Source organism: Heterodontus francisci, chromosome 1 (genome assembly GCF_036365525.1).
Source record: "Heterodontus francisci isolate sHetFra1 chromosome 1, sHetFra1.hap1, whole genome shotgun sequence".
In the NCBI taxonomy this organism is placed as follows: domain Eukaryota; kingdom Metazoa; phylum Chordata; class Chondrichthyes; order Heterodontiformes; family Heterodontidae; genus Heterodontus; species Heterodontus francisci.
This window is the reverse complement of record NC_090371.1, coordinates 66,948,432-66,975,190: the sequence shown is the minus strand read 5'-3', so window position 1 is coordinate 66,975,190 and position 26,759 is coordinate 66,948,432. Positions and strand designations below refer to the sequence as shown.

Sequence of the window (26,759 nt, the reverse complement as noted above, 5' to 3'; positions counted from 1 at the left end):
GCAGTCACTCTCACCTCACCTCTTGAGTTCAGCTCTTTTGTCCATGTTTGAACCATTGCTTTAATGAGGTCAGGAGCTGAGTGGCCCTGGCGGAACCTGAACTGAGCGTCACTGAGCAGGTTATTGCTAAGCAAGTGCCGCTTGATGACACTGTTGATGATACCTTCCATCACTTTACTAATGATTGAGAGTCGGCTGATGGGGCGGTAATTGGCCGGGTTGGTCTTGACCTGCTTTTTGTGTACAGGACATACCTGGGCAATTTTCCACATTGCAGGGTAGATGCCAGTGTTGTAGCTGTACTGGAACAGCTGGGCTAGGGGCGCGGCAAGTTCTGGAGCACAGGTCTTCAGTACTATTGCCGGAATACTAGATATCAGTCCCAGAGTCCGCAGTTGAAATTGTAGTCCTGAAGTCCTCGCTGGGCCATGTGCACAGTAGTGGGCTTGCTTCTCAGGCTCCGAAGGCAGAAGAGGGGGTTTGATCCTTGTCCCCTAGTTGTTGGTTGTGCTGTTCTGTAGGTTTGAGGCTTTAGCTACTGCAGCTGAGGCTTCTCTGGATCTTTACTGAAGAGAGAGAGAGAGCGAGCTGCCTCCTTTATGGTTTTTCAGTTACTGTCCCTTCTGAGTGGCAAAGATCAGTCTCCACAGAGCTGCATGGCAGTCACATCTCATTCCCCATACGTATTTGTGTTTTAATGAGATCCTTCTGGAATGTTCTCTGAGATTCAAGGCTCTTTCAAAGGCAATTGGTGTCACTGGCTCTTGATGACCATGTTGATAAAGCCAATTCAGGTAATTTAATCAGAGAGCACCCCATTATTCTGGCTAGGTTGAGTCAGTCATGTTGTCTCCATTCTGTTCTATTGGTGATTCATATGTAAATTGCTGTGGCCATCTTGGCTGCCTGCTTTTCATTTTAAAAGTAATTTGTAACAATTTCCAGTAAAAGTCTCAGGCAAAGTTCCAACCAATGAAATTAATATTTCCCATTTGGCATGTAGGGTTTTCTTGACAATACTGATTTACAACATCATCTCACTGCTCTATATGCTACCATGCTGTTGTTGCACTCATGAATGCAAATCCATTTACCAAGATGGCATCCTTCGCACAAGCCATCAGAAGTTTTTATTTATATTCATTTATGGGATGTGGGCGTCGCTGGCCAGACCAGCATTTATTGCCCATCCCTAATTGCCCTTGAGACGGTGGTAGTGAGCTGCCTTCTTGAACCGCTGCAGTCCATGTGATGTAGGTACACCCACAGTACTGTTAGGAAGGGAGTTCCAGGAACTTGACCCAGTGACAGTGAATGAACGGCGATATAGTTCCAAGTCAGGGTGGTGTGTGACTTGGAGGGGAACTTGCAAATGGTGGTGTTCCCATGCATTTGCTGCCCTTGTCCTTCCAGTTGGTAGAGGTCATGGGTTTGGAAGGCGTTGTCTAAGGAGCCTTAGTGCGCTGCTGCAGTGCATCTTGTAGATGGTACACACTGCTGCCACTGTGCGTCAGTGGTGGAGGGTGTGGATGGGTGCCAATCAAGCAGGCTGCTTTGTCCTGTATAATGTTGAGCTTCTTGAGTGTTGTTGGAGTTGCACTCATCCAGGCAAGTGGAGAGTATTCCATCACACTCCTGACTTGTGCCTTGTCGATGGTGGACAGGCTTTGGGGAGTCAGGAGATGAGTTACTCACCACATGATTCCTAGCCTCTGACCTGCTCTTGTAGCCACGGTATTCATGGGGCTACTCCAGTTCAGTTTCTGGTCAATGGTAGCCCCTAGGATGTTGATGGTGGTGGATTCAACGATGGTAATGCCTTTGAATGTCAAGGGGAGATGGTTAGATTCTCTCTTGTTGGAGATGGTCATTGCCTGGCACTTGTGTGGTGCAAATGTTACTTGCCACTTATCAGCCCAAGCCTGGATATTGTCCAGGTCTTGCTGCATTTCTACACAGACTGCTTCAGTATCTGAGGAGTCGCGAATTGCGCTGAACATTGTGCAATCATCAGCGAACATACCCACTTCTGACCTTATGATTGAAGGAAAGTCATTGATGAAGCAGCTGGAGATGATAGGCCCTAGGACACTACCCTGAAGAACTCCTGCAGTGATGTCCTGAAGCTCAGATGATTGACCTCAAACAACCATAACCATCTTCCTTTGCATTAGGTATGACTCCAACCAGCGGAGAGTTTTCTCCCTGATTCCCATTGACTCCAGTTTTTCTCGGGCTCCTTGATGCCTTACTCTGTCAAATGCTGCCTTGATATCAAGGGCAATCATTCTCATCTCACCTCTTGAGTTCATCTCTTTTGTCCATGTTTGAACCAAGGCTGTAATGAAGTCAGGAGCTGAGTGGCCCTGGCGGAACCCAAACTGAGTATCACGGAGCAGGTTATTGCTAACCAAGTGCTGCTTGATGACACTGTTGATGACATCTTCCATCACTTTACTGATGATTTATTTATTTATTTTATTTATAGATACAGCACTGTGCCGACCATCAACCACCCATTTATACTAATCTTACACTAATCCCATATCCCTACCACATCCCCACATTCCCCTACCACCTACCTATCCTCGGGGCAGTTTATAATGGCCAATTTACCTATCAACCTGCAAGTCTTTGGCTGTAGGAGGAAACCGGAGCACCCGGCGAAAACCCACACAGACACAGGGAGAACTTGCAAACTCCACACAGGCAGCACCCAGAATTGAACCCTGGTCGCTGGAGCTGTGAGGCTGCGGTGCTAACCACTGCGCCACTGTGCCGCCCAATTGAGAGTCGACTGATGGGGCAATAATTGGCCGAGTTGGACTTGTCCTGCTTTTTGTGTACAGGACATACCTGGGCAATTTTCCACATTGCCAGGTAGATGCCAGTGTTGTAGCTGTACTTGAAGTGTTTGGCTAGGGGCGCGGCAAGTTCTGTAGCACAGGTCTTCAGTACTATTGCCGGAATATTGTCAGAGCCCATAGCCTTTGCAGTATCCAGTGCCTTCAGTCGTTTCTTGATATCATGCGGAGTGAATCGGATTGGCTGAAGTCTGACATCTGTAATGCTGGGGACTTCAGCCTTATCTTTCGCACTCGTGTGCTAGGCTCCTCCATCATTGAGAATGGGGATATTTGTGGAACCAGCTCCTCCAGTCAGTTGTTTAATTGTCCACTACCATTCACGGCTGGATGTGGCAGGACTACAGAGCTTAGATCTGATCCGTTGGTTATGGGATCGCTTTGCTCTGTCTATTGCCTGCTGCTTACGCAGTTTGGCACGCAAGTAGTCCTCTGTTGTAGCTTCACCAGGTTGACAGCTCATTTTGAGGTATGCCTGGTGCTGCCCCTGGCATGCCCTCCTGCACTCTTCATTGAACCAGGGTTGGTCTTCTGGCTTGATGGTAATGATGGAGTGGGGGATATGCCAGGCTGTGAGGTTATAGATTGTGGTTGAGAACAGTTCTGCTGCTGCTGATGGCCCACAGCACCTCATGGATGCCCAGTTTTGCATTGCTAGATCTGTTCGAAATCTATCCCATTGAGCACGGCGATAGTGCCACACACACGATGGACGGTATCCTCAATGTGAAGGCAGGACTTCCTCTCCACAAGGACTGTGCGGTGGCCACTCCTACCAACACTGTCATGGACTGATGCATCTGCGGCAGGCAGGTTGGTGAGGACGAGGTCAAGTATGTTTTTCCCTCTTGTTGGTTCTCTCACCACCTGCCGCAGTCTAGTGGCACTGTCCTTTACGATTCGGCCAGCTCGGTCAGTAATGGTGCTACTGAGCTACTCTTGGTGATAGATATTGAAGTCTCCCACCCAGAGTACATTCTGCGCCCTTGCTTCCTCCCAATGGTGTTCAACATGGACGATTACTGACTCATCAAATGAGGGAGAGTGGTAGGTGGTAATCAGCAGGAGATTTCCTTGCCCATGTTTCACCTGATGCCATGAGACTTCATGGGGTCCGGAACTGATGTTGAGGAATCCCAGGGCAACTCCCTCCCGACTGTATACCACTGTGCAGCTAACCCTGCTGGGTCTGTCCTGCCGGTGGGCCAGGACATACCTGGGGACAGTGATGGCAGTGTTTGGGCCATTGTCTGTAAGGTATGATTCCGTGAGTATGACTATGTCAGGCTGTTGCTTGACTAGTCTGCGGGACAGCTCTCCCAACTTTGGCACAAGCCCCCACATGTTAGTAAGGAGGACTTTGCAGGGTCGACAGGGCTGGATTTGCTGTTGTCGTTTCCGGTGCCTAGGTCTACGCCGGGTGTTCCGTCCGGTTTCATTCCTTTTTATTGACTTCGTAGCAGTTAGATACAACTGACTGGCTTGCTAGGCCATTTCAGAGGGCATGTAAGAGTTGACTCATTGCTGTGGGTCTGGAGTCACATGTAGGCCAGAACAGGTGAAGACAGCAGATTTCATTCCCTAAAGGACATTAGTGAACCAGATGGGTTTTTACAACAATCGACAATGGTTTCATGGCCATCATTCGACGAGCTTTTAATTCCAGATTTTTTATCAATTGAGTTCAAATTCCACCTTCTGCTGTGGTGGGATTTGAACCCTTGTCCCCAGAGCAATACCCTGGGTTTCTGGATTACTCGTCCAGTGGCAATACCACTGTGCCACCTCCTCCCCTTGTTTGCACATGTGTTGGACCCAGTTTGATCCTTACATATTTTTGTTCGTTTATGGGATGTGAGTGTTGCAGGCGATGCAGCATTTCTTGCCCATCACTAATTGACCTTGAGAAGGTGGTGGTGATCTGCTGCAATCCTTTGGGTGTAGGTAGACCCACAATGCTGTTAGGGAGGGAGTACCAGGAATTTGAACCTGTCACAGTGAAGTAGTGACAATATAGTTCCAAGTCAGGATGATTTGTGACTTGGAGGGGAACCTGCAGGTGGTGCTGTTCCCATTCTTCTGCTGCCCTTGCCCTTCTAGGACTTAGAGGTCATGGAGGGTTTGGAAATTGCTGTCAATGGAGCCTTGGCAAGTTGCTGCTTTATCTTGGATGGTGTTGAGCTTCTTGAGTGTTGTTGGAGCTGCACTCATGCAGGAAAGTGGTAATTATTCCATCACACTCCTCACCTGTGCCAAGCTTTGGGGATTTAGGAAATTAGTTTCTTGCCACAGAACTCCCAGTTTCTGACCTGCTGTTGTAGCTACAGTATTTATATGGCTGGTCGAGTTAAGTTTCCGGTCAATGGTAACCCCCAGGATGTTGATGGTGGGAGATTCAGTAATGGTACTGCCATTGAACGTCAAGGGGAGATGGTTAAACTCTCTCTTTTTGGAGATGGTGATTGCCTGCTACTTGTGTGGTGAGAATGTTGCTTGTCACTTATCAGCCCAAACCGGAATGTCTTGCTGCATGTGGGCATGGACTGCTTCCGTATCTGAGGAATGGCGAATGCTACTGAACACTGCAATCATCAGCGAACATCTCCACTTCTGATGGTATGTTGGAGGGAAGCTCATTGATGAAGATGGTGGCGCAGTGCAGTGTCACTGAACTAGTAATCCAGAGGCCCACGCTAATCCCCCGGGGACACGAGTTCAAATCCCACCATGGCAGCTGGTTGAATTTAAATTTGATTAATTAACACTAACCAGGAATTGAAAGCCAGTCTCAGTGGTGGTGCCAGGAAACTAGCATCGATTGTTGTAACAACCCATCTGGTTCACTAATGTCCTTTAGGAAAGGAAATCTGCCTTCCTTACCTGGTCTGGCCTATATGTGACTCCAGACCCAAGGCAATATAGTTGATTATATGGCAAGCCACTCAGTTGTCAAGGACAATTTGGGATGGGCAACAAATGTTGGTCTTGCCAGCTCCGCCTACATCCCAGGAAAGAATAAAAAAAATGAAGCAGCTGAAGATGGTTGAGCCTAGGACAGTACCCTGAGGAACTCCTGCAGCAATGTCCTGGGGCTGAGATGATTGGCGTCCAACAACCACAACCATCTTCCTTTGTGCTAGGTATGACTCCAATCATTGGAGGTTTTTCTCCCTGATTCCCACTGACTTCAGTTTTGCTAGGGCTCCATAATACCACACTCAGTCAAATGCTGCCAACCCTCTGGAATTTAACTCTTTGGTCCATGTTTGGACCAAGGCTGTCATGAGGTCTGGAGCTGAGTGGCCCTTGCAGAACCCAAACGGAGCATTGATGAGCAGGTTATTACTATGTAAGTGCCACTTAATAGCTTTGTTGATAACACCTTCCATCACTTTGCTGATGATTGAGACTAGACTAATGGGATTTGCTGGAATAATTGGGATAAATTTGGATAAATGGGACAATTGACTGGATTCGATTTGCCCCTGCTTTTTGTGGACAGGACATATCTGGGCAATTTTCCACATTTTCAGGTTGGTGCCATTGTTATAGCCATCGGGGAACAGCTTGGCTCGGGCCGCAGCTAGTCCTGGAGCACAAGTGTTCTACAGCAGGGATGTTGTCAGGTCCCATACCTTTGCTGTATGCAGTGCCTTCAACACACTTCAATCACACAACACATGCCTGATGATTTGGAAGACAACCAGTTTTATATCATAAGGTGCCTCCCATATTGCAATATTGGATATTGGATCAGACACATTAATAAAAACAAGAGACGATTCTCATTAATGCCTTAGAAAAATGAAAAATTTAAAAGAAATACCATTGAAATGGAACATTTATAGGAGGTATGCATTAGCAATGCATCTAGAAAAGATGTTCTTGACCGGCTGCAAAAAAAAAATGTTTTGACTTGTTGCCATGTATAATATGCACCCTAACTTCTAGATACATTTTTCTGGGAAGAGTGCTTATTATATTTGGAAAATTACAATACATAACATTCAATGGGTATACTATCTTCAGTGTACATTTGACATTTTAAAACTTTCTAATTACCATCTTTTAAGATATTAAACCCAAATGGCCTTTCTTTATATTTTTAATCAAGTATGTTGGGAATACAAAACTATTATAAACTTAGAATATGTGTATGACTTTAGTTCACTTATGGATAATGCAAAACATATTCAATTATTTCTTCTGTTTCTTTGGTACCATTTTTATATAGAATTTAACATGGTGCTTTTTTGTGCTGGGTGAATTCAAATTTGCTAATCATTTATAATTGTGTTAAAAATTGCTCAACATTTGTTTTGATGACTATTTGCTTCTGTCTTTTCTTATTTATATTTATTTGTTCCAGAGTGATGATATTACAAGGGTTGGTAAATCTGCCAAAATAGTGGAACGAATGGTGAACCAGAACTCTTTTGATGACATTGCACAAGGTGAACTAGAAATGTAAAATTAAAAAAAGATCAAAATTAAGGAGAAAATATACACCTTTTAATTCTAGAAAAGTTTTATTCAAAGGAAATTGAAGGGAGATTTGATAGAGGTGCACAGGACCCGGGGACACAGATTTAAGATTTTGGGCAACAGGTGCAGCGGGGATGTGAGGAAGGACTTTTTATGCAGCGAGTAGTAATGACCTGGAACCCGCTGCCCACAAGGGAGGTGAAAGCTGAGACAATCAATTACTTCAAAAGGAAATTGGATGGGCACTTGAGGGAAATAAACTTGTAGGGCTACAAGGATAGAACAAGGGAATGGGACTGACTGGATTGCTCTACAGAGAGCCAACATGGACTCAATGGGCCGAATCACCTCCTTCTGTGCCTTAATGATTCTATGACTCTATGACTCTTAAGTTAAAATATAATGTTTGAGACTAATTTCTTATTGAGTGTCCTGGGAGTTGCTTACAATTCCTGTAGCAATCGCCTTTTGTGCCATTGCTTTACATCCTTCAGCAAAACTAGAGGCAGGCTGCTGGTTCCTCTGCTCTGACAGCTGAGATGCCCATGGCGTGCATCCTCTGGGTTTTGGGGCCCGTGAGGGCTCGGCCATTGACTGCCCCACTTGCACCTGTGTGGAGGAAGACTTAGTCGTTGAGGCTGGAAGCAGCATGTGGGGCTCTGACTGAGAGCTGGGTAGGCAAGGGATGAGAAGTTGGAGCACTTTGAACAGAGTCCCAGTTCCAAGTCCACTTTCTCCATCTTTCCTCTCAGGGCCCATCCATACTTCCCTGCTAGCCAAGAGCTGGAGAGCATTTTGCTGCTTTAGTGTTCGGTGAGGTACTGAACGGCCAAGGCGAGGCTTTCTTCCATTCCGTTTAAAGTGTGAGTGTGCGGGCCATTGTTGAGGGCAAGCATGCCCTTGGTTGCCTGCTGCATCTGATGCTCCATGCAGGTGGCCACTCTTTCCATTGAGCTGGATATCATGGCAAATGCCTGAGCATTTCTAATTGCTCCAACTCATATTCTACAACATTTCATTTGGACTACCACCATAAGCTATGATGGAACTCATTGGGAGTGAAATTGGTATACACCAGCAGTGTGAAGAAGGCTGCGAACAAATCAGTAGCCTGCTATATAGAGCGCCAGTTTTTATTTCCACTGATTTGGAAAATATTGCCAAGTCTACACCTGAATGGGATCGGGATGAATATCCTTGCAGCAAGGTTTGCTAGTGCTGTTGGGGATGGTTTAAACTAGATTGGCAGGGGGATGGGAACCTGAGGGCAGTTTCAGGTAGGACAAATTCAGAGCAGGGAACAGGAGGCAGAAAATTATCAAGTGACTCTGAAAGACAGAAGAGGCAAAGGTTAAAAAGTGTACAGCACAGGAATTTGGCAGTGTTAAAAGGTATTTATTTAATTGCCAGGAGTATAGTAAATAAAGCCAATGAGCTGAGGGCACAGATAGTCACATGCCGCATTATATCATTGCTCTAACGAAACCTGGCTTAAAGAGGGGCAAAAATGGCAGCTCAACATCCCTGGAAATAGAGTTTTCAGGCAGGAGAGAGAGGGGGATAAAAAAGGGGGTGTAGCATTATTGGTTAAAGAATCAGTTACAGCTGTGAGGAGGGATGATATGCTAAATGAATCATCAAATGAGGCCATATGGGTTGAGCTGAGAAATTAAAAAGGGATAGCCGCACTACTAGGGGCTGAATTTTATTGGGTTGTTGTGCTCTGCAGTGGCGCCCTTTGAACTTGGAGGCGCGTCCGCATTCTCCGGTCGCCGCCGAGCCCCCGTGATATTAATCTCGGGGACTCATTTCCATCGAGGCCGCGGGCTAACCCCAATACTACATGGGGGAAGGCGGGACATTCGGCGCACCGAGAGTTTTGACATTTGTGCAGCAGGTGCTGGGGCCCTATTTTAAGTGCCCCAGCACCTGCTTCCTGACAGCTGTCAAAGAATACTTACCTGACTGCTGAAGAGTGGGGCTGCAGTCAATCTGGCAGCAAAGCAGAAAGTGCTGCAGAAATCCAGCAGGTCAGGCAGCATCTGTGGAGAGAGAAGCAGAGTTAACTTGTCCAAGTTCACAGACCTGAAAGTTAACTCTAAGGCTCCTTAGACAGCACCTTCCAAACCCGCGACCTCTACCAACTAGAAGGATAAGGGCAGCAAATACATGGGAACACCACCACCTGCAAGTTCCCCTCCAAGTCATACACCATCCTGACTTGGAACTATATCGCCGTTCCTTCACTGTCGCTGGGTCAAAATCCTGGAACTCCCTTCCTAACAGCACTGTGGGTATACCTACCCCAAATGGACTGCAGCAGTTCAAGAAGGCAGCTCACCACCACCTTCTCAAGGGCAATTAGGGATGGACAATAAATGCTGGCCTGGCCAGTGACGCCCACATCCCATGAATGAATAAAAAAATAAGATGCTGCCTGACCTGCTGAGTGAACCCAGCACTTTCCGCTTTGCCGCCACATACTTAGGCTGCTGTGTCCCAGTGTCCTGTGAAGTTGTGATCCTCTTCTCCCACTCAAGTGTAACATTCCTTCTTGTAGGCCTGCTGCACCTGGGTGAATAATCATACATTTGCACATTCCAGTAAGTGAGACAAATATACCATAAAAGTTATTCCAGAGGTTTACAGAGAACACACTGAAACAAATGGGAATGCACGGGTGTCACAGCAATGTAAATACATCTTTCACCAAAAGTTCCTCACCAACATGTGTGTCCCTTTCTCTCTTCGAATGATGTGTGCCAGCATGTAGCGCCAATGTCATATTCCTTTGCACCGTTGGCCCTTCAGGAGAACCAAAGTATGCAATAACATCATTGCCATGCCACCATTACTCACGACCATCTCCATGAATGTGGTGACATGGACATTGGCTCACTCAGCTGCTGCCTTTAATGGTTTACACAGGGATGCTGCAGATGTGAACTGGTGCACAGTAGGTGAGCGAGGGTGATGTGTGGCTTGCAGAGCTCATGTCGGTTCCTATTGTTTAGTTTAGTTTAGTTTAGAGATACAGCACTGAAACAGGCCCTTCGGCCCACCGAGTCATCAACCACCCATTTATATTAATCCTACACTAATTCCATATTCCTACCACATCCCCACCTGTCCCTATATTTTCCCTACCATCTACCTACACTAGGGGCAATTTCTAATGGCCAATTTACCTATCAACCTGCAAGTCTTTGGCATGTGGGAGGAAACCGGAGCACCCGGAGGAAACCCACGCAGACACAGGGAGAACTTGCAAACTCCACACAGGCAGTACCTGGAATTGAACCTGGGTCGCTGGAGCTGTGAGGCTGCGGTGCTAACCACTGTGCCACTGTGCCGCCCACTGCAGAAAGCCTTTGTCTGATAAGCCACTTCTGTACATCCCTACCTCACTGCCAGCCCTGCATGCAGAGCCTGGGTGCCATCTCCCCTTCCATGCGTCTTTCATGTTGTAGGTCCTCAGCGTCCTCATAGTCCGAGGAGGAATCCCGTTGACATCTCTCCTCATCATGCCAGGCCTGGCCCCTATTAGGTGCGTAGTTGTGCAGAGCAGCCAAGAAAGGAGCTGGCATTTTCGGCCCGTAGTACAGGGCATCACCCTACCCATACAGGCATTGGAGGTGCTCTTTCAGCATGTCGATATCCTGCTCAGTGGTGGCTCATGTAGCTCAGTGGCTGGCGTTGTATCTCTCCTTTGCAGCAGTGGCGGAGTCTGTCACTGGTGTCAGGAGCCATGTCTGCAAAGGATAGCCCTTAGCTCCAAGGAGCCACCCCTCCATCTGAGCCAGTTCAGTGAACAGCGGTGGCAGCAGGGACTGGTGCAAGATCCAGGTGTCATGACAGCTGCCTGAGAAGCAGTCATACATTCGCTGCAAGCATCTGCGGTGTTCACATACCAGCTCCACCTAGATTGAGAGGGCTCCTTTAATGGTGATGTCTGTAGGTGGTGGCCTGGCAGAAGGCCTGATGGCCACATGAGTGCAGTCTATGAACATTACAACCTATGGTTCTTTGGCCATGATGCCAGAACCAATTGCCTTCTGGGCTTGGCTGTGAGAGTCTGTTCTGAAGCGGACATACTCATAGAGTCATAGAGTCATACAGCATAGAACCAGGCCCATTGGCCCACCGCGTCCATGCCGACCATAATGCCTATCTATACTAATCCCACCTACCTGCATTAATTCCATATCCCTCTATGCCTTTCTCATTCAAGTACCTGTCCAGATGCCTCTTAAATGTTGCTACTGTTCCTGCCTCCACCACCTCCTCTGGCAGCTCTTTCCAGATACCCACTATTCTTCATGTGAAAAATTTACCCCTTTGATCCCCTTTAAACCTCCTCCCTCTCACCTTAAATCTATGCCCTCTAGTTTTAGGCACCGCTACCATGGGAAACAGACTCTGGCTATCTACCCTATCTATGCCTCTCATAATTTTATATACCTCTATCATGTCCCCTCTCAGCCTCCTTCGCTCCAGGGAAAACAGACCAAGCCTATCGAGTCTCTTTTGATAACTCAAGCCCTCCAGTGCAGGGCATTGGTGACCTCCCTGATGCAGCGGTGCACTGCCGACTGTGTGACCCCACAAAGGTCTCCGATTGGCCCCTAAAAGGCTGCAGAGGCATCAGGCTTGAGAACCGCTGCCAATATGAGGAACAAGGCATGAGATGTCCACCGGAGCCCATGGGCTGCAGGTCATCCTTGAGCAGGGCACAGAGACATGTCACCACTCTCTCAAAATGCGCAATCTTCTCTGACACTGGTGCTCTGACATCCAATGGCATGCCATGTGGGGCCTGTAGATGCACGGCAAACGTAATGGCGATCTCCTCTTGCGGGCTGCTGCTCAAGACTGAGGGCCTCTACCTGGACCACACCTGCCTGTTGGTCATGCCTCTGGTATGTACGGATCCTCACGTGCAGAGGATCACACAATGTAGGATAAGTCATATCTATTTCCATGTGATAAATAAAGTTGAACTCTGCATGTATTCAAAGGTTCCTAACAGGGTGTTGCTGGGTACATCAGCTGCTTTTCTGGATCAACTATGTGGCGTGCCATGGCATTGCCCATCTTGGCCAACACTCAGAGTGGCACAGCATGACCACATCAAGATCCTACCAGCTGAATCAATTGCCCCCACCACCCATATAACCTTAATACTCCTGCCCTTTCTGGCATCCTCCCCACACACAGGGTGCCCGGTGTGCCATTGCCCCCCTCACAAACATAGAGCCTACACTGTTAACGGAGGGATGGTACATGGTACCTCCCTTTATGCCAGCACAGCTTTCTCTCCAGTCATCCCAGACCCCCTCCCTTTCAGAATGCGGAGTGAGACCCCTGTGTATCCCCCCTGCCTTCCAGAATACAGAGTGAGACTCTTGTGTATCACCCCCCCTCCTCTCTTTAAGAATGCAGAGTTAGGCCCCTGAATATCCCCTCTCCCTCCTCCCTTTAGGAATGCAGAGTTATACCCCTGCATATCCCCCCCTCCCTCCTCCCTTCCAAAATACAGAGTTAAACCCCTGAATATCACCCCTCCCTCCTCCCTTTAGGAATGCAGAGTTAGACCCCTGCATATCCCCCCCCCCCCACTCTTCCCTTCCCGAATGCAGAGTTAGACCCCTGAATATGCCCCCTCCCTCCTCCCTTTAATAATGCAGAGTTAGGACCCTGAATATCCCCCCTCCCTCCTCCCTTCCGTAATGCAGAGAGAGACCCCTGAATAACAGAACGTACCTTTGCTGTTGACAACGTCTGCCTCAGAGGACCCAGCGGCTTTTCCAATTGTGAACGGGATGGCAAGTGACAGCTGCCCGTTCAGCGAAAAATCCGGCTGTGTCAGTGGAGAGGCGGCAGGCTGCATAATCAGCAAAGGTAAGTACTGTTTACCATATGCTAATTGTGGTGCCGCCGCCAAGCGGCAGGGGGCCACACTGAGGTCCCGCCACTGCCAGTAATATGCGGGTACTGGCGGGCCTCTCTCTGCAGCATTTTACCGGCCCCCGCACCACGACCCACGGTGTAAGGGGCCGGTAAAATTCAGCTCTCGGAGTTTACTATAGACATTCAAATAGTGAGAGGGAAATTGAAGAACATATATGTAGGCAAATTTCTGAGTGCAAAAAAAAGGGCAATTATAGTTGGGGATTTCAATTACCCTAATATCAACTGGGATACAAACAGTGTGAAGGGCACAGAGGGCACAAAATTCTTGAACTGCATTCAAGAGAACATTTTTAGCCAGTACGTAAAAAGTCCAATGAGAGGGGGCACAATTCTAGATTTAGTCTTAGGAAATTAAGCTGGGCAAATGGATGAAGTAGCAGTGGGTGACCATTTTGCAGATAATGACCATAATACAGTTAGTTTTAGCATTATTATGGAAAAGGACAAAGATAGAACAAGAGGAAAGTTCTAAATTGGGGGAAGGCAAATTTTATGAATCTGAGAGGTGATCTGGTGAATGTGGACTGGGTACAACTACTTGAAGGAAAATTAGTGGCAAACTAGTGGGAGGCATTCAAAAGCGCGATTCTACGGGCACAGTGTAGATACGTCCCCACAAAGAAAAAGGTTGGTACTGGCAAATCCAGAGCCCTCTGGTTATCTAGAAACAAAAATGGTAAAATAAAGCAGAAAAAGAAAGCTTATGACAGTCACAAAAAACTTAATACTTTAGAAAGCCTAGAGGAGTGTGGAAAGTGCAGAGGTGAAGTAAAAAAGGAAATTAAGAAAGCAAAGAAAGGACATCAAAAAATATTGACAGATAAAATCAAGGAAAACCGAAGGATGTTTTATCAGTACATTAAGAGCAAGAGGAGAACTAAGCAAAGAGTAGGGCTTATCAGAGATGTACAAGGTAACTTGCAGAAATCAACAAGCGCATGGGTAAGGCTTCCACTGCTATGTCCAGACTGGCCAAGAGAGTGTGGGAAAATGGCGCACTGACACGGAACACAAAAGTCCGAGTGTATCAGGCCTGTGTCCTCAGTACCTTGCTCTACGGCAGCGAGGCCTGGACAACGTATGCCAGCCAAGAGCGACGTCTCAATTCATTCCATCTTCGCTGCCTTCGGAGAATACTTGGCATCAGGTGGCAGGACTATATCTCCAACACAGAAGTCCTTGAAGCGGCCAACACCCCCAGCTTATACACACTACTGAGTCAGCGGCGCTTGAGATGGCTTGGCCATGTGAGCCGCATGGAAGATGGCAGGATCCCCAAAGACACATTGTACAGCGAGCTCGCCACTGGTATCAGACCCACCGGCCGTCCATGTCTCCGTTATAAAGACGTCTGCAAACGTGACATGAAATCGTGTGACATTGATCACAAGTCGTGGGAGTCAGTTGCCAGCATTCGCCAGAGCTGGCGGGCAGCCATAAAGACAGGGCTAAATTGTGGCGAGTCGAAGAGACTTAGTAGTTGGCAGGAAAAAAGACAGAGGCGCAAGGGGAGAGCCAACTGTGCAACAGCCCCAACAAACAAATTTCTCTGCAGCACCTGTGGAAGAGCCTGTCACTCCAGAATTGGCCTTTATAGCCACTCCAGGCGCTGCTTCACAAACCACTGACCACCTCCAGGCGCGTATCCATTGTCTCTCGAGATAAGGAGGCCCAAAAGGAAAAGAACAAGGTAACTAATGTGTGGATGCAGAAAATGTGAGCAGGGTTCTTAGTGAGTACTGTCTACTGTCTCTGTCTACAGAAAGAAGCGGGATGATGCAGACATTGTAATTAAAGAGGAGGAATGTGAAATATTAAATAAGATAAACATGATTTTAGTAAGGCATTTGACATGGCAGAGTGGTCAGAAAGGTAAAAGCCCATGGGATGCAGGGGAATGTGGCGAGTTGAATCCAAAATTGGCTCAATGACAGGAAACAAAGGGTAATACGAACGGAAAGCAGTTTCCAGTGGCGTTCCACAGTGCTAATTGTGGGGTCCCATGCTGTTTGCGGTATATATTAATGATTTAATATGATGAAAATGTGGGAAGCATGATTGGGAAATTTGCTGATGACACAAGATAAGGCCATGTAGTTGATAGTGAAGAGGATAGCTGGTTTGGTTGAGTGGGTGGAAAAGTGGCAAATGGAATTCAATCTGGAGAAGTGTGAGATTATGGATTTGGGGAGGGCAAACAAAGCAAGGGAGTACACAATAAACGGGAGGATATTGAGAGGGGTAGAGGAAGTGAGAGACCTTGGAGTGAATGTCCACAGGTCCCTGAATGTGGCAGGACAGGTAGATAAAGTGGTGAAGAAGGCGTATGGAATGCTTTCCTTTAATGGCCGAGGCATAGAATACAAAAACAGGGATGTAAAGCTGGAACTGCATAAAACACTGGTTAGGCCACAGCTGGAGTATTGCGTACAGTTTTGGTCACCACAATACAGGAAGGACATAATTGTTTTGGAAAGAGTGCAGAGGAGATTTAAAAGGGCTGAGAAATTGCAGCTATCAGCAAAGATTGGATTGGCTGTTTTCCTTAGAACAGAGGAGGTTGCGGGGTGATTTAATTGACGTCTACAAAATTATGATGGGTCCAGATAGAGTAGACAGGAAGGACCTATTTCCCCGACGGGAGAGGTCAATTACCAGGAGGCACAGATTTAAGGTGATTAGTAGAAGGATTAGAGGGGACATGAGGAAAAACCTTTTCACCCAGAGGGTGGTGGGTGTCTGGAATTCGATGCCCGGATTGGTGATGGAGGCAGAAACCCTCAACTCATTTAAAAGTTACCTGGACTTGCACCTGAAGTGCTGTAACCTGCAAGGCGACTGATCAGATGCGGAAGGCCTCCTTCTGTGCCGTAACTTTTCTATGGTTCTATTTTAAATTTCAAACCAAGTAAAAGTGACAGTGATATTAGCAAATGAGTCTCAAAAAGAATTTGAACTATTAATCTGTGAATGTTCATGGAAAGAAGATCAGGTGCAGTGAAAAATTAGTTACCGATTTGCTACGAGCCTACTTTGTGCTGCTGGCGGAGACCAATTTCACTCCCAACAAAATGCGAATATCTCTACTAAAGAAATAAAAACCAAGGAAATATTTTCAGGGCTCAGTTCTTCTCTGTTCTATTTCAGCTGCCCAGACTTGAATTTTCCATATACAGATAAATAATGATTAAGAACATTGCTTAAGGCAAACTATTATCTTTACTATGTTATCTAAATATAGTATTAATTGAATTCGGTGTTCAATTTTACTTTTATTTATGTAGACTTTAAGTACTTTGAAGATCCTTCTGATGAATTCCGGGAACAGGAAGGCACCGTTCTACCTCTATGGAGATACATTTATGAGAAAGCTAAGAGATTGTCAGTTACTGGCATGTGCTGGTGAGTATTGCAGAATATAAAATGGGATATAAGTTCAACAAGTGGCAGTGAAAGAAACAAGAATTGCATTCAGGTAGCACCTTAACACTTCTGTTAAAAACATCTATTTTGCACACCAAGATCCGACAAACTTTAATGAGGTAAATGAACATTCAATTCCTCCTATTAGCCAGATCATCAGGGAAACTCTCTGCTATTCTTTAAATAATGTCATTGAATCTTTAAAATCCACCTGAACCTGCCAAATGGGCAAAATACATTTCATCTAAAAGATGACAACTTACTGATGCAGTTTTGCCTGTGTTATCAGGCTAGTTTATGTGCTTAGGTTCAGGAATGGGACTTGAAACCACATTCTTCTTCAGGGGGGATAGAGAGGGAGATAAAAAAGGAGCTGGGTGGCAGTGGGCATCACAATTTTGGTTAAAGAAACATTCACAACTGTAAGGAGGGATGTTATGCAAGAAGGGTCATCAAATGAAGCCATTTGGGTTGAACTGAGGAACAAAAAAAAGGGCAATCACACTGCTGGAGTATACTATTGAACTCCCAAACAGTGAGAGGGAGGTAGAAGAACAAATGTGCAGTCAAATTGCTGGAAAGTGCAGAAACAAAAGAACAGTGATAGGGGATTTCAACTGTCCAAACATTAACTGGGATAAATTGAGTGTAAAAGGTATAGAGGGTGCAAAATTCTCAAAATGTATTCAACAGAACTTTTTTAGCCATTATGTTACAGGTCCAACAAGAGAAGGGGAAGTTTTGGACTTAGTTTTAGGAAATGAATCTGGGCAGATGCAAGGGATATCAGTGGGAGAGCATTTTAGTGGTTGTGATCATAATTCAGTTAGATTTGGAATAGTTATAGGAATGGATGAAGATAGTTCAAGAGTAAAAGTTTAAAATTGGGGAAAGGCCAATTTTACTAAGCTGAGATGTGATTTGTCCAAAGTGGACTGGAAACAGCGACTTGAAGGTAAATCAGTGTCAGAGCAGTGGGAGGTGTTCAAGGAGGAGCTAAAGAAGGTTCAAAACAAATACATTCTCACAAAGAAAAAGAGTGGGACTCACAACTCTTAACCCTCCTGGATTTCAAAAAGCATACAGAGTAACAACAATGACAACAACATATATAGTGCCTTTAATATAATAAAATGTCCAAGGGGCATTACAGGAGCATTATAAAGCAAAGTATGACACTGAGCTACAAAAAGAGATATTAGGTCAGATGACCAAAAGCTTGGTCAAAGAGTTAGGTTTTAAGGAATGTCTTAAAGGAGAAAAGCAGGGTGGAGAGGCAGAGCGGTGTAGGGGGTGTATTCCAGAGCTTGGGGCCTAGGCAACTGAAGTTGTGACCACGAATGGTAGAGCAATTAAAATCAGGGTAAGTAGGATAAGACAAGAAAATAAAGCTTATGTCAGATGCCAAAAGCTCAATACTACAGAAAGCCTAGAGGAGTATAGAAAGTGCAGTGGTGAAATTAAAAAGGAAATTAGGAAAAAAGAGTCATAGAGTCATACAGCATAGAAACAGGCTCTTCGGCCCACCGCGTCCATGCCGACCATAATGCCTATCTATACTAATCCCACCTGCCTGCATTAATTCCATATCCCTCTATGCCTTGCTCATTCAAGTACCTGTCCAGATGCCTCTTAAATGTCGCGACTATTCCTGGCTCCACCACCTCCTCAGGCAGCTCATTCCACATACCCACTATTCTTTGTGTGAAAAATTTACCCCTTTGATCCCTTTTAAACCTCCTCCCTCTCAGCTTAGATCTATGGCCTCTAGTTTTAGTCACCCCTACCATGGGAAACAGACTCTAGCTATCTACCCTATCTATGCCTCCCATAATTTTATATACCTCTATCATGTCCACTCTCAGCCTCCTTTGCTCCAGGGAAAACAGACCCAGCCTATCCAATCTCTCTTTATAACTCAAGCCCTCCAAACCAGGCAACATCCTTGTGACCAGAACTGCACACAGTACTCCAAATGCGGCCTAACCAACGTTATGTACAACTGTAACATGACGTCCCAACTCTTGTACTCAATGCCTCGGCCGATGAAGGCAAGCATGCCATATGCCTTCTTCACCACCCTGTCTACCTGTGTTGCCACTTTCAGGGAACTATGTACTTGCACCCCAAGATCTCTCTGCTCAACAACACTCCCCAGGGCCCTGCCATTCACTGTATATGTCCAGCCCTGGTTTAACTTCCCAAAACGCATCACTTCACACTTGTCTGCATTAAATTCCATTTGCCACTCCCTTGCCCACTTTCCCAGTTGATCTATATCCTGTTGTAACCTTAGACAACCTTCTTCACTGTCCACTATACCACCAATTTTGGTGTCATCTGCAAACTTACTAATCATGCCCCTTACATTCACATCCAAGTCATTAACATATATGACAAACAACAGAGGGCCCAGCACCGATCCCTGTGGCACACCACTGGTCACCGGCCTCCAATCTGAAAAACAACCCTCCACTACCACCCTCTGCCTCCTATCACCAAGCCAATTTTGTATCCAATTTGCTAGCTCACCCTGGATCCCATGTGTTCGAACCTTCTGGACCAGCCTACCATGCGGGACCTTGTCAAAGGCCTTGCTCAAGTCCATGTAGACAACGTCCATCGCCCTGCCCTCATCAATCCTCTTGGTCATCTCCTCGAAAAACTCTATCAAATTTGTGAGACATGATTTTCCATGCACAAAGCCTTGCTGACGATCCCTAATCAGACCATGCCTTTCCAGATGCATATAAATCCTGTCTCTCAGAATCTCCTCCAATAACTTTCCCACCACTGATGTAAGGCTCACCGGCTTGTAGTTCCCTGGTTTATCCCTTCTGCCCTTCTTTAATAAAGGCACAACATTAGCTATCCTCCAGTCTTCCAGTACCGCACCCGTGGCTAACGATGATACAAAAATCTCTGCCAGAGCCCCAGCAATCTCCTTCCTTCCTTCCCATAGCATCCTAGGATACACCTGGTCAGGCCCTGGGGATTTATCCACCTTAATGCGCTTCAAAACCTCCAACACCTCCTCCTTTGTAATGTTGATATGCTCCAGGATATCAGTGTTCCCTCCCTTGAACTCACTAGCTTCCATGACCTTCTCCATTGTAAATACGGACGAGAAATATTCATTTAAGACCTCACCCATTTCCTGTTGTTCCACACATAGATTGCCACACTGATCCTTCAGGGGACCTACTCTCTCCCGATCTACCCTTTTACTCTTAATATACTTATAGAATCTTTTAGGATTCTCCTTTATCTTATCTGCCAGGGAAATCTCATGGCTCCTTTACGCCCTCCTAATTTCCTCCTTAAGTGTACTCCTACATCCCCTATACTCGTCGAGGGACTCGCTCAATCCCAGCTGCCTACACCTGACATATGCCTCCTTCTTTGTCCTGACCAGACCCTCAATATCCCTCGTCAACCAAGGTTCCCTAAACTTGCCAGCCTTGCCCTTCCATCTAGCAGGAACATGACAGCCCTGAACTCTTCCTATCTCACTTTTAAAAACCTCCCACTTGCCAGACATCCCTTTACCTGTAAACAGCCTCTCCCATTCAAATTTTGAGAGTTCCTGTCTGATGCCATCGAAATTAGCCTTCCCCCAATTTAGGACTTCAACCTGAGGACCAGTGCTATACTTTTCCATAACTATCTTGAAGCTAATAGAGTTATGGTCACTGGTCCCAAAGTGCTCCCCCACTGACACATCAACCACCTTCCCATCCTCATTTCCTAAGAGGAGGTCGAGTGTAGCCCCTTCTCTAGTAGGGCCATCCACATTCTTTCTTTTTTCTTTTGGGCCTCCTTATCCCGAGAGACAATGGATACGCGCCTGGAGGTGGTCAGTGGTTTGTGAAGCAGCGCCTGGAGTGGCTATAAAGGCCAATTCTGGAGTGACAGGCTCTTCCACAGGTGCTGCAGAGAAATTTGTTTGTCGGGGCTGTTGCACAGTTGGCTCTCCCCTTGCGCCTCTGTCTTTTTTCCTGCCAACTACTAAGTCTCTTCGACTCGCCACAATTTAGCCCTGTCTTTATGGCTGCCCGCCAGCTCTGGCGAATGCTGGCAACTGACTCCCACGACTTGTGATCAATGTCACACGATTTCATGTCACGTTTGCAGACGTCTTTATAACGGAGACATGGACGGCCGGTGGGTCTGATACCAGTGGCGAGCTCGCTGTACAATGTGTCTTTGGGGATCCTGCCATCTTCCATGCGGCTCACATGGCCAAGCCATCTCAAGCGCCGCTGACTCAGTAGTGTGTATAAGCTGGGGGTGTTGGCCGCTTCAAGGACTTCTGTGTTGGAGATATAGTCCTGCCACCTGATGCCAAGTATTCTCCGAAGGCAGCGAAGATGGAATGAATTGAGACGTCGCTCTTGGCTGGCATACGTTGTCCAGGCCTCGCTGCCGTAGAGCAAGGTACTGAGGACACAGGCCTGATACACTCGGACTTTTGTGTTCCGTGTCAGTGCGCCATTTTCCCACACTCTCTTGGCCAGTCTGGACATAGCAGTGGAAGCCTTACCCATGCGCTTGTTGATTTCTGCATCTAGAGACAGGTTACTGGTGATAGTTGAGCCTAGGTAGGTGAACTCTTGAACCACTTCCAGAGCGTGGTCGCCAATATTGATGGATGGAGCATTTCTGACATCCTGCCCCATGATGTTCATTTTCTTGAGGCTGATGGTTAGGCCAAATTCATTGCAGGCAGACGCAAACCTGTCGATGAGACTCTGCAGGCACTCTTCAGTGTTCTTCAAGATGGCAGGTTCCCCAAAGACACATTGTACAGCGAGCTCGCCACTGGTATCAGACCCACCGGCCGTCCATGTCTCCGCTATAAAGATGTCTGCAAACACGACATACTACTTCAGAAAACTATCCTGGACACACTTAACAAATTCTTCCCCATCTGATCCCTTAGCACTAAGGCAGTCCCAGTCGATATTAGGGAAGTTAAAAATCACCTACGATTACAACCCTATAATTCCTACACCTATCTGTGATTTCCCTACATATATGCTCCTCCAATTCCCTCTGACTATTGGGGGGCCTATAGTATAATCCCATCTAAGTGATCACCCCTTTCTTATTTCTAACTTCTCCCCATATGGCCTCGCTGGACATTCCCCCCGGGATATCCTCTCTAAGTACTGCCGTGATGTCCTCCCTAATCAATAGTGCAACTCCCCCTCCTCTCTTACCTCCACCTCTGTCACACTGGAAAGAACGGTACCCCGGAACATTGAGCTGCCAGTCCTGCCCATCCCTCAACCACGTTTCCGTAATAGCTATAATATCACAATCCCATGTACTGATCCATGCTCTGAGTTCATCTGCCTTACCTGTAAGGCTTCTTGCATTAAAGTAAATGCAGTTTAGCCTACCAGACCTTCCACGCTCCTTGTCCTGCCCCTGCCTGGCCTGCCTACTGGACTTGCTTGCTTTAACCTCTACATTTGCCTCAACTATCTCATCTGAGAGACTACTACTTTGGGTCCCACCCCCCTGCAAGACTAGTTTAAACCCTCCCGAGTAGTGCTAGCATACCTCCCCGCAAGGATATTGGTCCCCCTCCAGTTTAGGTGCAACCCATCCTTCTTGTACAGGTCACCTCTGCACCAGAAGAGATCCCAATGATCCAAGTAGCTGAAGCCCTCCCACCTACACCAGCTCTTCAGCCACACATTCATTTGCCTAATCCTCCAATTCCTACCCTCACTAGCACATGGCACAGGGAGTAATCCTGAGATTACAACCCTAGAGGTCCTGCTTTTTAACCTTCTGCCGAACTCCCTATATTCACTTTGCATCTCTTTTCCTGCCTATGTCGTTAGTACCCACGACCTCTGGCTGCTCACCCTCCCCTTTCAGAATGTCCTGCAGCCGCTCCGAGACATCCTTGACCCGAGCACCAGGGAGGCAACATACCATCCTGGAGTCTCGTTTGTGGCCACAGAAATGCCTATCTGCACCCCTTACGATAGAATCCCCTATTACTATTGCTCTTCCAACCCTTTTCCTCCCCTGCAGCAGAGCCCTCCATGGTGCCACAAACTTGGCTGTTGCTGCTTTCCCCTGGGAGGTCATCCCCCCCAACAGTATCCAAAGCGGTATATCTGTTTGAGAGGGGGATGGCCACAGGGGATTCCTGCACTACCTGCCTGCGCCTACTACTCCGTCTGGTGGTCACCCATCTCTTTTCTGCCTGTGCAGCCACTACCTGCGGTGTGATCACCTCACTAAATGTGCTATTCACGACTTCCTCAGCACCGCGGATGCTCCACAGTGAATCCACCCGCAGCTCCAGCTCCGTAATGCGGATAGCCAGTAGCTGCAGCTGGATACAATTCCTGCACACATGGTCGTCAAGATCACTGGAAGCGTCCCTGATTTCCCACATAGCGCAGGAGGCGCATATCACGGGGCAGAGCGCTCCTGCCATGACTTACCCTTAGGTTAATTAGTTACTCCCTTAATTAAAAAATACTAATTATACTAGAGGCCTTGTTCTACTCACTTCAATCCAAAGTCCTTAAAAAAAAAACACTTTAGTAGTACTCACCTTATCACCAGAGATTTTTTTCCAACAGAAAAAACAACTTTCCCCTTTTTTTTAAGGTATTCTAACAGCTGCACCTCACCAACCAATCACCTTGCAGCTCTCCTGTGATGTCACTGTGGGCCTTTTTAAAGAAGCACTTTTTAAACACCGCTGGTCTCACCCAAGAGAGGGCATAAAAAAATATTGGCAAGTAAAATCAAGGGGAAATCCCATAGATGTTTTGTAAATACTAAAAGACCAAGCAGGTAACTGAGGAAAGAGTCAGGTCAATTAGAGACCAGAAAGGTAATGTGTGTGTGGAGGCACAAGAATGGGCATGGTTGTTCATGAATACTTTGTACCTGTTTTCACAAAAGAGAGGGTCAAAGCAGACATTGTAGTTAAGGAGGGTGAGTGTGAAATATTGAATAGGATAAACATCTTTAGAGAGGAAATATTAAGGTTTTTGGCATCCTTGAAAGTGGATTAATCACCAGGCTGGGATGAAATGTATCCCTGCCTGCTAAAGGAAGCAAGGGAAGAAATTACGAAGGCTCTGACCATCATTTTCCAATCCACTCTGGCTACAGGCATGATGCTGGAGGACTGGAGGATTGCTAACATCGTATTGTTGTTTAAAAAGGAAGGAAGGCGTAGCTCCTATCATTGCAGGCCAATCAGCCTAACCTTGGCGGTGGTTAAATTATTAGAAAGATTATGAGAGGCAGTATAAATAGTCAATTAGAGAGGCACGGATTAATCAAGGACTGTCAGTGTAGATTTGTTAAGGGAAGGTCATGTCTGACTAAGTTAATGGAATTTTTTGAGGAGGTACCAAGAAAGTCAATGAGGGTAGTGCATTTGATGTCGTCTGTATGGATTTTAGCAAGGCTTTAGACAAGGTCCCATGTGGCAGACTGATCAGTAAATTAAAAGTTTATGGGATGCAAGGGAAAATGGCAAGTTGGATCCAAAATTGGCTCAGTGGCAGGAAGCAAAAGGTTATAGTCAACAGGTGATTTTGTGACTGGAAGGCTATTTCCAGTGGGGTTCTGCAGGGCTCAGTACTAGGTCCCTTGCTGTTCATGGTATATATCAATGATTTAGACTTAAATGAAGGGGGCATGATTAAGAAGCTTGCAGATAATACAAAAATTGCCCGTGTGGTTGATAATGAGGAAGAAAGCTGTAGACGGCAGGAAGATAGTCAATGGTCCGGTCAAGTGGGCAGAAAAGTGGTCAATGGATTTCAGTCCAGAGAAGTGCGAGGTAATGCATTTGTGGAGGACAAACAAGGCAAGGGAAAACACAATAAATGTTAAGATTCTGAAAAGTGTAGAGGAACAGAGGGATCTTAGAGTGTATATCTAAATATTTCTGAAGGTAGCAAGACAGGTCAAGAAGGCATACAGGATACTTTCCTTTATTGGCCTAAGCCTAGTGTATAAGAGCAGGGAGGTTATGCTAGAACTGTATTAAATACCAGTTAGACTGCAGCTAGAGTGCTCCGTATGGTTCTGTTCACAGCATTACAGGAAGGATGTGATCACACTAGAGAGGGCACAGAAGAGATTTATGAGGATGTTGCCAAGAATGGAGAATTTTAGCTAGGAGAAGAGATTGGATAGGCTAAGCTTTTTTTCTTTGGAACAGAGGGGGATGGGAGGAGATTTAATTGCAGTGTGTAAAACTATGGGGGGCCTAGATACAGTGGTTAGGAAGGACCTATTTCCATGAACAGAGAGGTAAAAGAAAACACGGGGCATAGATTTAAAATAATTGGTAGAAGGAATTGAGGAGGATAGTGATTGTCCGGAAATCACTTCCTTTAAAGGGTGGCGGAGGCAGAAACACTCATCGTATTTAAAAAACACTTGGATAACGACTTGAGGTGCCATAACCTACACAGCTGCGAACCAAGAGCTGGTAGGTAGGGTTAGACAGGATAGCTATTTTTCAGCCAGCATGGACACAATGGACCAAATGGCCACCTTTCTCTGCACTAAAACTTTCTGTGTTTCTATATTTCTAACTTGGGGGAAGAATGCTATCAGCTGATCAAAACTGACGCTATTACACATTTAGCTTACACAATGGCCTGACTTTTGCTGATTGGGCAGACGACCCGATGTTGGGCGGAAATGCGGGCCAGCAGTGGCATGCATGGGTGGATGGCGGGACTTCCCATGAGATTTAAACAGCAAAAGCCAAATAATGGTGGCAGGCAGGTCCTAGAGCTGGCAGCTTGCCTGCAGCTGCCATTTTTAAAGGCATATGTGCAGCAGTTAGGCAGGTTGAAGACAGAGACAAGAGACAAGGAGGGGGTCGACAGCAAAAAAAACAACAGAGCAATGGCATCAGCACTAGGAAGGGTTGCTCCATGATTCAGCAATGCTTCCCTGGATGTACTTTTGCAAGCAGTCAGAGAAAAGAGACAGGTCCTGTTTCCAGCAGACTGGAGGAGGAGGAGGAGGTCAGTAATTCTCACCAAGAAAATATAGCTGGAGGTGTCAGACTTTGTAAGCAGCCAAGGGGACATTGCAAGAACCTGGATCCAGTGCAGGAAGAGATTTAATGACCTGTCCTGATCTGGAAAATTGGGTGGCATTTAGAGTTGCAAATTGAAAGCCCAACATGAATTAAAAGACACCCATGAAATGTGAGAACAGTTGATAGACCCATGCATGGAGCAACACCAGGCACCAATGTCCACTTTGAGGCACCCAGTTCACATGTACCCAAACCCCATACTCAACGATGGGTGAATGCTGCATTGAGATGGCTGAATGGCCGCTATGCCATTCCAGCGGCATGGGGCTGCACATTTACAGTGCCGTAGAGTGATCAACGCATATGGGCCATGACACAGGAGTGACACTGAACATGCCTGTGCTTGCAGGAGAAGCATGCTCAGAATGCCAGGGAGTGTTAACAAACCGGAGGTGGAGTGCCTTTCGTCACCATGGTGACACCAATGGAGCAGGAGGAAGAGGCCATAGAGATTGGATATGTCTCGGTTGATACAGGTGTAGAAGCTGTGGGAAGTGAGTAAAGCGATGGTTGCGTCCAACATTCCCGTGAGCATGTGGCACCTGTGTGGGCCTTTGACGCCACTGGGAAGCTCCTGACCAAGGGGAGACACCAGGGCTTGGTTGAAGGAGCAGCTGTTTGATTTAATCATGTCTCTCCATCAGGTACAGCTGCAAAAGATGAACAGACCAGGGATCCTACTATACTGGAAAGCTCACAGGATGCAATGCCATCTCAAGACACTGCGTCACTTTGTTCCAGCACACCCTCCACCAGCACAAATACACTTATGTCAGTGGGCTTCATTGTGCATATAGAATGGGTGGCACAATCTGGTAAGCACTGCACAAACACACAGGAGGAAGTAACTAAAGCAGTGACAGCTGTGGCCACTTTCCCTCGGAGGAGTGAGGCGAGGACCA

At 46.6% G+C, this 26,759-nt stretch overlaps 1 protein-coding gene across 1 annotated transcript in view; it reads left to right on the top strand.

The window, feature by feature from the left end:
* Window positions 1-26,759, top strand: part of dnai1.2 (dynein, axonemal, intermediate chain 1, paralog 2) — a 355,371-nt gene that overhangs the window by 111,228 nt on the left and 217,384 nt on the right. The window contains exons 10-11 of the mRNA XM_068031491.1: window positions 7,234-7,318; window positions 16,607-16,724. Of these exons, the coding sequence (XP_067887592.1) occupies window positions 7,234-7,318; window positions 16,607-16,724 (203 nt within the window). The remainder of the gene's footprint in view (window positions 1-7,233; window positions 7,319-16,606; window positions 16,725-26,759) is intronic.